General features: G+C 40.3%; 1 protein-coding gene across 3 annotated transcripts in view; it reads right to left on the bottom strand.

The window, feature by feature from the left end:
• Positions 1–11,337, bottom strand: part of LOC109528230 (paired box protein Pax-7-like) — a 29,658-nt gene extending 18,321 nt beyond the window's left edge. For 2 of the 3 annotated variants that reach the window (XM_019890591.1, XM_019890593.1), the window contains exons 1-4: positions 11,048–11,337; positions 9,842–10,077; positions 9,263–9,407; positions 8,122–8,265 (exon numbers count right to left, since the gene is read on the bottom strand). In XM_019890591.1, the coding sequence (XP_019746150.1) occupies positions 8,122–8,265; positions 9,263–9,407; positions 9,842–10,077; positions 11,048–11,132 (610 nt within the window). In that variant the 5' untranslated portion in view covers positions 11,133–11,337. The remainder of the gene's footprint in view (positions 1–8,121; positions 8,266–9,262; positions 9,408–9,841; positions 10,078–11,047) is intronic. The other variant, XM_019890592.1, reaches the window with a different exon arrangement.
• Between the last annotated feature and the right edge of the window lie 2,785 nt (positions 11,338–14,122).

Raw genomic sequence — 14,122 nt, 5'->3', positions numbered from 1 at the left:
AAAGCAGCCTATCCCAGCCGTCTTCGGGCAGTAGGCAGGGGGCACCCTGAACCGGTTGCCAGCCAATCGCAGGGCACACAGAGACAAACAACCATTCGCGCTCACACTCACACCCAGGGACAATTTAGAGTGTTCAATCAGCCTGCCATGCATGTTTTTGGAATGTGGGAGGAAACCGGACGACCCGGAGAAAACCCACAGTGGTAATAAATCTCTTTTTCCAAAGCTTTCTCCAGATCCTTGCCCAAAAAGAAAGGCTTCTTCTTTGCCCATGCATCAGCTTTTCTCTAAAGTTTTGGATATTTGGTGGAACCTTGTTTCAGAGTAGTACTGTAAAATCCCGTGAATAACACAAACTTTTGTTCAAAAAAAAATTCCCAAATTGAGAAGTGGTATTATACAGGAGGCTTAAAAAGAAATGAAAAATGATCACTAATTTCACACTCAATATGCTTCACATATTGTACATAAAAGTACATCATTTGAAAACAGTTACAAACAAGATTGAAGGGATTTCAAAGCAAAGTAGAGAAATTAAAAACAGCTGACTAACATGAGTCAGCGCAAGAAAAAGATTTTTGAAAACATCATTTAAAAAGTGCTTTGAAAGACCTTCATCATTGGTATGGGAAAAGAGCATTGTTTTTAACCTGCATTTAAAAGCACTTATACTTCATGGTATATTTTGAATCGTGATTCTTTCATATTATTCAATTAAATAGTATTGGATACCAGCAAATCGGGGGATATTATATAACAGTACAGAGAACGAAAACGGCTTTTTCAGGATAATTATTGGGGTGCGTGATTCACGGGATTTTACAGTACAGTATGTGTCCTAAGATGTACTGTTTGAGTGTGTCCACATGACTGTTGTGGAAAAAGGTCATGAAAACAACAAAGCTAGCTTTTGCATTAATAATTCAAGACATGGCGTAGCAACCTTTTTATTCAAAAAGGAAAAAAAAAGGAAATAAATTTAGTGGACAATGATGAAAAGACTGAAATGAATTTTTTCAGCAGGAAGTCTATTTCACATCCACTATCCTGCAGCTACTGCAAAAGAGTCGACGAGAAGGAGCAGAAATGTCCCTGAATGTTGTCCGGCGGGCTCACTGAAGGTAATTTCAATGGATGAAAGTGGATTCTTCCTCACTGCATTTGAAGCTTGACATTAGAGTCAAGTCACCTCTTTGAAGTCTTCGCCATTAAAACACCTTTAAATAACCGAACATAGTGTTTAACTCGCAGCACCGGGCGAATGTTTCAAGAGACGTAAGACAATTGTCCCGTAGGAGAGCAAATATATGAAGAAACGCATCAAACAAGAGCTGCGTTTGAGTCACGCTTGAGCTCCGCACTTTGGGAGTTCAACCCAAGACTCATCGAGGGCTCAATTAATGACCCAGCGAAGTGTTAACTTTTCATCCACTTTGTCTTGCTATATTGTTGTGTGATTTCTCTCATTGCCATTGTGCTTGCAGGCTGTTAATGGGATCCCCCAGGCTGGTGACACCCCTCAAGTCCACTTTGCCTGTTTGCTCTTTGTTCACTCCCCTTTTGTTGGCCGATCAGCCTCCCATCGGGTCGCCGGACAAGATTCATGGCATTTGTCGGCCAAATGAAAGGAGGATTACGGAATGGCTTGTGAACAGCCCATTGCAGGAGGAGCAAATTCTCCTTTACACCTCCTCTTTCCTGCCCGAGCAAAGCGGCTCCTATTTATAAATATTTGTTTTCTAAAAGACATGCCCAGATAAGTCCAAATCAGGACAACGGTGAAAGACTGTCAACAAGTAGCTCAGCCAAATGCTGATCACTGTTGATTTGTACTCGATTTGGTTATTGCCCACAGCTGTTTTGCACAAAGTGTCCAAAAGATCTAATAAAAACCAAAACAAAAAAATGGGGTGCATATTCGTCACATGGCAAATGGCGGTATGGCAAAGTAACTCATGATATGATTTTTTTTTTTTTTATATTCAAAGAAAAAACACCAGCATTTGTCTCTAAAAAGCTGATGTAAAATAAATTTTAAAAAATAATTGGAGGAATACAGCTTATTAAAAAGTCAGGCATGCAAAATATAAAAAAATGCTACAGTTGTATTAATAATGCATCATAAGATTTTGTGAAATAATGAAAACTATTTTGTTCAAACCAAAATGCCAAATAGTGTCCCTTCCATCAAACATGAGTTCAAACATCAGTATTTGAATGACTCATTTGATTGATTAATTGATTGATTGAATTTATTTTGGCAGCACAATAAAACTTCTCGTCTTTCAGTTAGGCACCACCCAGGATAAAAACACAATAAAGCCCAAGGGCTTATTACCACTGTGGTCCTAAACAGACAACAAGACATAAAACAAAAACATAAAAAGGCGGCATCTTGTTATCAGCGAATCGAATAGATATGAGCAATGCATTTCAAGCATCAATTCAAGTAAAAGCTAAGTATACAAGTACATAAGCATAAAACACGATTATTTTTCTTTTAATTCCAAAAAGAATTTAGTGGCACTGTACTGATAAACTAAAAAATATTTAAATGTGTTCATTAAATTAAAAAGAAGTACAGTAAATAAATGTGTGCATTGAAGAATTGTTTTATGAAAATGTTTAAGACTATTTTAAAGGTGGTAAGGATCCACTTGTTTTTAATTCCTTTGGCAGCTTGCTCCATTGCACTGCTGTGCTGTAGAAAAAAATGGTTTTACCCATTCGGGTTTTGAATTCAGAAGAGACAAAGGCTGTTGAACTACATATAAGGGGAAAATGGTTTTGCAGGTACTCGGCAACCTTGTTTGAAACAATTTTAAAAATGAGGTGCATTTTTGTGTAAACTATGTGTTTCTCTCCCACTAACCAGTTAATTTTTTTTTAACTGCTCAGAGTCTAGATATGTGTTGTCGTTTTGTAAGTGTAATTCTCTGATCTAAGGGTTGCAGGTACTCGGCAACCTTGTTTGAAACAATTTTGAAAAGAGAGAAAAGATTTTTCTCAACATTCTCTGTCATTAACTTTTGAACGTCACAAATGCGACATACTTGTTTCCAAATCCTATACATACTCGCCTTTCACTGGCTTCATTGGGCAGCACAGTACATAAAAAATAGAGGTAGGCCTGCACACACACCACACAAACTGTAGGAGTGGCAAAACACAACAAACACCACACATTGTGCTCAGGTTGGCCTCAGGCATTAAATTCTGGCCTACTGCAGCATGAATATAATGTAAGCTTACATTTTCAAATGGCGGTACGACAAGTATTGTAACGTTACACTGACAGGAGAAAAACATTGCATTGACAGCATGATAAAACCTGATCCCTAAAAAAGATTATATTTCATCACTGGTCACTGATGATGCAACTTCAGTGTCGAATGAAACTGGAAGCGTTGCTCAGTGTATCGCAATGTTTTGACAAGGTGAATAAATCAAGGGAAGACGGATTCCTTTTTTTGGCATGTAACAAATATGCTGAAGCGTATGACAGAGACTTGCAAATGAGCCTTTTAAATGGAATTAGGTCAGCAAAGATGGTATAATTAATGCGATTATGAAATTCCTTTTAAATTATTTGTCAGGTAATTGGAAGGCTAACATGTAACTTATGTGGGCTGTTCTTTTGAAAATTTCAAATACACTTCAGAATTGTAGAAGCAAAAAAAGCTTCGGGAGCGCGCGTGCATGTGTGTGTGTGTGTTTATTTAAATGTCCCTGTTTCTTTGGTGTGAGACAGCAAGGGGGGAAAGGGGAGGTTAATCCTAGTTCAATACACTGACGCACAGCCCAGGATGGAGCCTGTGACGATTGTGTTATCTCCAGCCAACATTTGGGTTCCCCCACAATTCCACTCCAGAAGAATAGCTGCGAGAGAGTGCATATGGAGTGGAGGAAGCGCAGATGCCCGGGGAAACGTGCTATCAATAGCTGCAACGGGCTCGTACAACAGCCCCTACACTCTCACTGTAGACGGCCACCACAATTGTCTCTACCTTCGTGCTCAAGCAATCACGCTCTCAAGTCCGGCACTGAGGTACACACCCGCATAAACCTCATGACATCCAATCCGAGTGTTTTAAATACATTTTATTTATTATTATTGTTTTTTATTATTTTTTTATTATTGTAATGTAATTATTGTAGTATTTTCAATTGACGCATCATTCATCTGTCTCTTTTCTAGAGCTTTTAGGGGTCGAGGTTAGGGATAGGGTACAGAGCCAATCTGAGTTCATTTTTGGACGAAATGTAGAATACACCCTGGACTGAAACAAACAAGTATGCGTTTACATCCATATTCAATGCACAATTTAGAGTCTCCCTAAGGCCCGCCTCGCACTGAGCGACACAGCTGACCGTGCCCGAACTGGACTGGACTATCCTAAAAATAAATAAATACAGTCTGCGAATTAGACCCACACACCAGGCGATTGACCCTGGCGCGCGAAATCAATTCGCTGCAATGGAAAAACTGTGACCCCTGCTGTTCACATCAGGAAAAAAAAACGTTTTGAAGCGCTCGCCTTCCCTCCATTGCGGGGATTACGTTACAGACCAACCCAGCAAAAAGTTAAATACTGTATGAGATCTAGAAATGCCCCATTTAAATGTAGCCAATGTCGTTGTAGCTTTTATGGCACTCAAATTGTCTAGATCTTCAGACACAATTTTACAAACATATCAAATACATTTTGAGAAATATAACATTCATCCATCCATTCATTTTCCGAACCGCTTGATCCTCACCAGGGTCGCGGGGGGTGCTGGAGCCTATCCCAGCCGTCTTCGGGCAGTAGGCGGGGGACACCCTGAATCAGTTGCCAGCCAATCGCAGGGCACACAGAGACGAACAACCATCCACGCTCACATTCACACCTAGGGACAATTTAGAGTGTTCAATCAGCCTACCATGCATGTTTTTGGAATGTGGGAGGAAACCGGAGTACCCGGAGAAAACCCACGCAGGCCCGGGGAGAACATGCAAACTCCACACAGGGAGGCCGGAGCTGGAATTGAACCCGGTACCTCTGCACTGTGAAGTCGACGTGCTAACCACTGGACTACCGGGCCGCCATAGAAATATAACATATTAAGGGAAAAAAAGAGCAATGGATAACGTCCCTGCTCCTAAGAATATATGATAATAAACACTACGTGAGAATCTAACATGTAATCAGGGATATAAACATCGAAATGAAATGTCTGCCATAATATCAACTGTATATCTTACCAAGTGAATTCCATTTTTTTCCCCAATTTAACAAGCTTGTTTTAACATCTCACAATATACATCAATAATCAAGTTGATTTCTGTAGGTGTAAAAATCAGGATTGAAGGGGATTCACATTCAATAACCTTCAGTAAAAATAGAGTAAACTGAAATACTTCCTGTTTTCGTTATCTTTCATTTGTCAAATGTACTCGGTGTCAAACAAAATAGTGTGCTTCCGCCTAGTGGTCAATAGTGGAATTACACTGAAAATAAACAGGAGGCAGAACAAAATACAGGACAATTCTAGCCACAAAAAAAAAAAAAAAAGATCTCAAATATAGTGGGCCTGTGATGAAAGGGAAGATCACTGTATATTAACTTTCCTTTCATTGAACCCCAAACAACACTTTTCAACAAAGAAGCAGATTGCCCTGGCCACTGTAGCTACACTTGAACAATACCAAGGGGGGACATGGGCAAGAGACAAAAAGAGAGAGTGCGGATATTTAAGAGGCTGTTGGTTGTATTCATTGTGCGCAACAGTTACTCTCTGTGCTTTGCTTTTTCATCCACAGGTACATACTACCGGTATGTTTTAAATTATAAATCTGGTTAAGAATGTTTGTAAAACACAGTACTGTATTGGTACGAACTGGCCGCAGCCTGATGAAGGTTGCTTCCGTCAAAAGGCACGTAGGGTGCATTTTGACGACAGATACTCTCCACACTTCACTTTTCAGCAACATCCACATATTAAATAACTGCAGAATGCTGCATGCTGCTTTGGTGCTTGGTGTACGGTGGGCCTTCCACGCATGTTCTTGTAATGTGGGAGGAGGCACAGTGAGAACATGCAAACGCTGGCTTGAAGCCAAGATTCAAACCCTAAACCTTAGAACCGTGAGGCTCACAACTAGACCACTGTGTTTCCCCACCTTGATGCATCATTGAAATAATTCATTCGAATGGAACCTCTAATGTCGAATCCCCCTGAGGTTGTGTCATTCAAAAAGGATTGAAATGTAATGTAAACGTCAACCTAAATCTCATGAGAAACAAGCCTTTACTCTGGGCTGTCTTTGGTTCCGGTTTCTTTTTTTCCACAATGCTTCTTTCAAAAGCTGAACCACCATCCTTTGTTGGTCACATCATGCATGATGTACCTCTGCGTCCCTCACAGTTAAAAAAAAAAAACAACAAAAAAAAAAAAAAAACGAACAGAGGTATACACTTTCACAGGGAGGCCCAACGCAAGTCTCCAGTTATGTTCATTTTCTCAAGTTTAGCATAATAGTTTTGGAGTCAATCTGACCAAAGACATGGTAAAAAAATCAGAAAGTGTAATACGTGAAAAGAACTCCACAAACAGTTACCATCTCAATCAATATTTAATATATTACCTCCTTCAGTCCAATGAGGATACAGTAGTTCACTTTTATTTTATTTATTTATTTTAAAATGCACCTTTTTTTAAATGCACAAATACATGGCATTAACCATATTGGTGACAATTATTAAGACAAGTAGAGATTTCAAGCGCAAAAATTAATATTTTTTTTACTTGAAAATGGTTCCATTTGACCAAGGCTTGATGAGAGAAGAAGAATGTAAAAATACAAAACACAAGAAGTAACTTCAAATAAGCGGTGACTCAGAAGATGTCCCTTTGTCCAGTGTCACATGTTGCATTACAAATCATGAGCAAAGTTACGAAAGAGCGTTTTGTTGTTTTTATGGTCGTTAGGATCTTTGTACATTTACATGTTAAAAACGTTTTTTTAAAAATCGTTATTTTAACACATTAATAGTAGTTCACTTAGTTGTATGCGACAGTTTAAAATGTTAAAAGTGGCACTTTAAATGTTTGATTTTGATGGATATAATTATTTTCTTTTTTTTTTAATGTGTGGAATCTAAAGCAAACGAAAACCAAGTGTGTATTTTAATAGTGTGTTTATCACAGAATCATAATTTTGAATGTGACTGTACTGCATGTAAATAGCACGCTGCCATTAAAATGCATAGAGGGACAAACCAGAGAAATAAATGGAATTAATATTTGAAAATTCAATCCAAAGCACACGGAAGGCAACCTTAAACCCTCATGAATTTTTCGCCGCAGGCTTGGCACCATGAAGTGAGCTGCCCAAAAAGATGAAAGTGAAAAGAAATAAAAGCTCAATTTAATCTGCTTTGGAGCCCTGCAAGGGAGCTCATGTGCCTGGAAGTGTAAGAGTGAGGGCTGATAGGGGATAAATATATTTCTTACTATGCCTTTGAGCTATTACATCCCTCTCCAACACAGATGCCTATTCAGCAGACAACAGTTTCATTAGCAGCTGTAGTCCTATAAATCTTCCAGTGATTAGAAGATGACAGAGACACGCACCGGGCTCTCATTTTTTTTAAACATCTTCTGGGACGCTTGAAATGAGGACTGAAGATTATTCTAAGCGGCGCAGCTCATTTCATTTCATTGATTTTACTTAAACTTAAAAAATATTCAATATAATGTGAACGATGTCGATATAAATAAAATCCACTGCTTAAATGTACTCCGTCCTTTTTTGCATTTGTTCTTTGAACGAATAACGACAGCTCGTGTTAGCTATATTGCCCTTATTTTGTTTGTTGAAAACTAGTTGGTTTTCCTGATGACTATAACGCTAAATTGCGTATTATTCCAAGCTAATGTTCACAAAGACACCGTGCATAATTGATATGACCGGCACGTCGATCCTCTTTCCAGTCAGCGTGGAAGCTGCTCCCCGTGGGCCTGACACTTTATCAATAACACATGAGAAATAATTGGGGGGGGGTCTTCTGGGGGGAAACCCGACGACAAAACGAGCCCCACTTGGGCCCAATTTGTTAGGAAATCCCCGTGGCCTACCTTTGTCTCTCAAGATGCCGTCGATGCTGTGCTTGGTTTTCTTGTCCTCCTCTTCGTCCTTTTTAAAGCAGTCCTCATCCTCGTCGTCGTCCTCGTCATCCTTCTTGCCAAAACGAGCTCTCAGTATTCGACTGATGGAACTCACTGCCCCCCCCCCAAAAAAAGCACATCATCATTATTAATTATGACTAGTGTGATTATTTTCATATTATTATTTTTAGTATTGTTGTTATTATTATTATTATTATTATTAGTAGTAGTAGTAGTGGTAGTAATAGTAGTATTAATATTAGTACTATTAATAATAGTGACAGGAATAATAATGTATAAAAAAATAACGGCATACGCGAACTGCAAAGCACAACGTTTCTTCTGCTTCTATGTGACTTTGACCAATCAGATGCAACGTTCTGGGAATTAATTAGCTCAGAATACATGGAGCTATTTATTTCTCCCAAAAATGTATTTCTTTCATGAAGATATGAGTGTGTGTGTGTGTGTGTGTGTGTGTGTGTGTGTGTGTGTGTGTGTGTGTGTGTGTGTGGTGTGTGTGGAGGGGGGGGCGGGGCGTGTGCGTGGGTGCACACGCGCGCGTGTGTGTGCGTGTGTATGTGTGTGCGTGTGTGTGTGTGTGTGTGTGTGTGTGTGTGCGTGTCTGTGTGTGTGCGAGCGCATGCCTGCGCATGCGTGTGCGTGGGTGTGTGTGACAGCGTGTGAGCGCGCGCTTGTGTGTGTGCGTGTGGGCGGGGGGGTGCGTGCACGCATGTGTGTGTATGTGTGAACGCGTGAACGGGTGGGTTTGTGTGTGAACGCGCGTGTGTGTGCAGCTAAATATAATTCTCCTCAAAGCATTATTGGTCGTCAAAGTGTATGAAAATAAAACAGTGTAAACAAATGAATGCATGTTGTTATTTACTGCAATTATTACTTATCTTAAAATAGTTCCTGACCGCGATTTGTATGTAAAGGTTGATTATGAAACGATAACAGTTATAATCATGTTAATAAAATAATAAAATAATACAAAGTCACATAATAATAATAATAATAATAATAATGGTAAATTATTTGGTCGTAAAATGGTTCAAGGTGTTTTGGAAAGCAACAGTAAGAAAGAAGGAAAGAAGTGGAAGCGTCTTACCAGCGAGTGTCTCACCTGAAGGGACGCTGCTCCTGTCGCACACGCCGTCCTTGAGCAGTTTATCTCGGATCTCCCAGCTGAATATTCCCGGGTTGTCGCTCTTGTACTGCTCGATTCTCTTCTCCACGTCGGGCGTCGCGACCTGCTGCATTGGGCCCCAGAGGACACAGAGCCACGTCACTTGCACTGCCTTTGCAGTTTCGCGGCGTTTTTATACATGCTGTTACGTGCAAAAAGTCCCATTTTCTACATTAATTTCCACACACCAAATTCAAGTAAATGAGACATTTCACGGGAAAAAAAGTTCCCCATCCATTTAAACAGTTCGTCTTCATTCAGAACGTCTTATGAACTATTTCCCACAGCCCCAAATTCCAAATTTTTTTACAATAAAATTCACAAATGTAAGCGATATTTGACATATTTATCACCAACTTCCGGATGTACATTTCTTGACCGCATTCACCCAATTCCCACTTCAACTCTCCCATTCTACATTTGACCAATTCGAAGGATTCCACATCATCTCAATCTAGTCAGCCCTTTCAGCATTCAGCAATTGTGTGCAATGTTTCTCACCCTGGGCTTGCTGCCTCCAATAGCCCCGGGCCGTATGGAGCCGGTCTCCTGGTAGCGGCACAGGATCTTGGACACGCAGCCGTGGGAGACCCGCAGCTGGCGGGAGATGACGCACGGTCGGATCCCGTGGTGGGCCATCTCCACAATCTTGTGGCGGATGTGGTTGGGCAGGGGCCGGCCGTTGATGAAGACGCCCCCAAGCTGGTTGACCCGGCCCTGGCCTAAAGGTGTAGACACTGGGGGGCACCGACACAGACACGGAGGAAGGAAATCGTTCGTTTTGGTTCAAATAGCAAGTTCACTGTTATTTTTTGGCGATTTCACCATATTATTATTTTTATATTGTTTGACGGCCTACTTCAACAGCTGGCTGCAGGCCCAAATCCCACACTATTTAACGATTCTTTTAACGTCGGATCAATATTGAAAACAGCAGGTTTCGTCAATTTTCGTTTTCGTTTCGTTATAACCCTTTCACAAACAAAACAAAATCATTTGCAATGCATTCATATTATAAATGATAATAAATAGATTTCTTTTAAATTATAAAAACACATAAAGGTTGGCAAGTTATAAAAAATGTGGGATCTTTCTAGATTTTAGGATTGCATATTGCCGTTTTTCAATGCATGGAAATATCGCTGAAAATATGAACCACGTTGAGTACTTTTTCATCTTTTTTTCATTGCATCTGTGTGAGGTGCAACAGCACACTTTCATTTCAAGTCTACAATTATAAAACCTGCGATAAATGTTTAATGGATTTTTTAAAACGTGTGGGCCGACACAATTTGAGCCCGCAAAATCTTTAAAATTGATGATTTGCTTTCTTCATGAGCTCATTGATTGGTTGAGCGGATATAGTTAAAGTGTTAAAAACTATAATAGCAAAACCACCAGATGAACCAGGCAAACAATATCATTGATTAACACTTGCTTGTCGCCTTTTATAAAAATGCAAATTATATTTGCCAGTGTTTGTTATCGTGGTTTTAATCGGCCGATGTCCCACTAAAAGAAAAATAAGGTCTTTATGCCTGACGCAGTGCTGTTCTCCATCACGACGATAAAAAATGTGCTCATTTAATATCTATTTATGTGCATTATTGTTGATGTAAAGGCCAAATATCACGTTGAGTGTGCTTTACATTAAAATTAAAAAAACAGTGTTACACTCGACAAAATAAATAAAGAGCTTGTGGGTACCTTCCAGAGGGAAGCCGGTCCTTGGGTAGTTCTGTCCAGAGGCAGGGCGCATCATCCGCGGTACTGTTCCCGGCAACGTCGTCATTGTCGGCTACTTGTTTAATATACGAGGAAGATGTACAATCAGCGGATCTGAGAAACAACTTGGACCCCCCCAAACAAAAGGTGGCAGCCACTTTGAGGTCCAGTGTGTTGAAGAAAGCAGAATGCATGCATTCATGGGCGTGGAAAGTTGGCTTGTGGAGATGCTTGGGCCCACGTGGACTGCGTCATGTGTCAGACACGGTGTCAGGGCGGCACGACTTTGGCACTCTGGTGGAAATGTGCAAAGGCGGTGGGGGGGGGGGGGGCAGGTCGGGACCAGTGATAGGTTCCTCAGAGCATCTTGTTTTTCAGCACAAGCTCCAACAAGTTTCAGCAGCCAATGGTACGGAAGAGGTTTCGGGTTCTCTCTCTCTCTCTCTCTCTCTCTCTCTCTCTCTCTCTGCTCTCCATACCTCTCTCACATACAAACAGGGGGGTCCTCTCAGTTTACATTTTTCGTAACTCGGAAAGCGTCGCTGTCTATCACAGCAGTTAACGTACAGTATATAGTGTTGTTTCCAGAATGCAAAAAAAATAATAATTTTGTCACCATTAGTATGGTAGTATGAAGCATGACAGATTAGTGAACAAGTTGAATTCTTCAACAGAAAAAAAGCCATCAGTCCGCTTATTGCCATGACCAGTTGAAGGTTACTGTCCCACAAAGTGAATTACAAAGCGTGTACTTAAAAAGACGCATCGCTTTGCCTGAATAAAATCCGTTCAGCCTAATGCTAATAAATAATGCACATCTAGACAGACAATAAAACATGACTTAGAGGCATGTATTCTTTATCCTCTCCAAAAAAAGGTAATATTTCTGTAGTTTACTGAGTCTGTTGTGAAATGAAATGCACAGCATGAGGCCAAGGCGCACACACCAGAAGGAACAGCAAAATACAGTTTTATTTTAAGTAGAATAATGTAGATTGCTATTTTTCTTATTTGATAAGGACATTTAAAAAAGGTTTGTTGGGGTGGGGGTGTGGTAGTGGGTGGAATTAATCAGTTAATAGGGTTCTATTTATTTCAATGGGGAAAAATGCTAATTATTTAAGATAAGAGTGTTTTTAATTACAATATAAGCTAATGGAGATTCTAAGAAATGAAATCAAATGAAATATCCACCTTCTAAGGCACAGGTGTCAAAGTCAAGCCCCGGGGGCCAGATTTGGCCCACCACATCATTTTATGTGGCCCGCGAAAGCAAATCAAGCATGTCAAGTTCCATGATGCTTGCTGAAGTCTGAAGTAAAATGTCAAATTGTCATATGTAATCCACAATAACAGTCATTATTCTTGACTTCTAATTTAAAAACTAGCTATCCATCAATTTGTTGTGCACTGTATATGTAATATGTGGAGGTGATTAAACATTTATATGGTTTCCCAAAATTCATAACGGCACTCCAAGGGAAACCGTAACATAATGAGTTTGACACGACCGTTCTAAGGGAAAACAAAAATACAAGGTGGCGCGTGATTGAGAGCACAACTACAGTCGGCCTCCGATATTCTTGTGCGGTAGGGACCAAGCCTGACAGTGAATTTCCATGAACAATTGATGCTCCACTAAGAGTGATGAAAATAGCCTCTATTAATAGGTTAAAACAAATATACCACAAACCACGATCCTAAACACAATAATAGCACATCAAGTGCTCTCAAGCGTCTTCAAACATTGCTGTACCTGTAAAAATACATTACCAATACATTTTGATTCTACAGAACCTGTACATACACATCAACAGTTCTGACTATGATGGTAAAGAATTACCGTAGCGGTGCAATCCAGTGTTAAACAATGAACATTTGATTGCACAGCAAAGTGCAGGAGTTACATTGGGTGCCACTGCAAATGCGCCTGGGTTGGCATATCCTGGAGGGAAACCCTGCTGTTTCTTTGGCTGCTGCATCTGTGTGACGTAGCAATTAGTGCTAGTATGGCTAGCGCTTTGGGGTTTATTGACACAAAACTGCTAGGTCCACGCTACACTAACTGGTGGTCATAAATTGGTTAAGGATGTTCCACTGAGCTGTAGTTGCAGAGTCGTCAGATTTTAATGCTGTCTTTAATCCTAGTTTGGCCTAACTCACATGGGGCAAAGCAGCCGCAGACTTGGGCGCCGCCATTTTATCGATCCACTCTTGCGTACTGTCAATCATAAATTTAACATAGCTGCGTTACAAATTGTGACTGGATGAGAAAGTAGGGAGCTGGAAGCGGAGCGATTGAGTGTGTACGTGTGTGCAAGCAGTACAGCAGCTCAAAGTCAAGATCCATCTTCACCCCCAAAATATTAGATCCACTTTATTCGTATCACCTGCCCGTTGTTTCCCAGATGGCAGGAAGTATTTTCCAAAGCAAGTCTTCTTGCCAAAATCTCCATCTCTTACAATGCACGTGTCTTCGATCCACGACAGAAACACTTGGTAACCATCAGCACATACCAGGAAGTGCCTGCTCATCTTAATGTTTGTGCGATTTCATGTGATCATGCAAGAGCTTCGCCTTGGAGAACTGGATTCTCCGCAGACCAGTAGTAGAACAGAATGTTTATGTATGTGGTGTTCTGTGTTGATTTCATTGCAGCAGAACACACACAACTGTTAAATGCCAGAATTTCTTCATGTATGCGATCTGTCAAAGGTCAAAAAATATATATTTTAGAATTTGAAACATCTTTGTCTGTACGAAGGAAATGTGCAGCTCACGATTCCAAACATAAAGGAGCCTGAAATATTGAACGCTTGGATCATAGTTATCTTTGACAACAATCCCAAAATGTTTTGGCAGAAATAGGCCTCAGTGTGACAATACCTTTAGGGCAGCGTGTGCGGTATGTAGCAAAATCGCTTCTTTTACTACCATAAAGCAGACACTGCTCCATGACAAACACGAACTCACTTACCCCTGTGTCAGTATCTACTTTTCTAGGTTAAAATAAAAAAAAATTGGAGACACACATTTAAAAAAACAACTCAGCTGTC

This window comes from Hippocampus comes, unplaced genomic scaffold (genome assembly GCF_001891065.2).
Source record: "Hippocampus comes isolate QL1 unplaced genomic scaffold, H_comes_QL1_v1.1 scaffold174, whole genome shotgun sequence".
In the NCBI taxonomy this organism is placed as follows: domain Eukaryota; kingdom Metazoa; phylum Chordata; class Actinopteri; order Syngnathiformes; family Syngnathidae; genus Hippocampus; species Hippocampus comes.
Note: the sequence above shows the minus strand (reverse complement) of the source record. Positions and strands in the feature narration are given on the sequence as shown.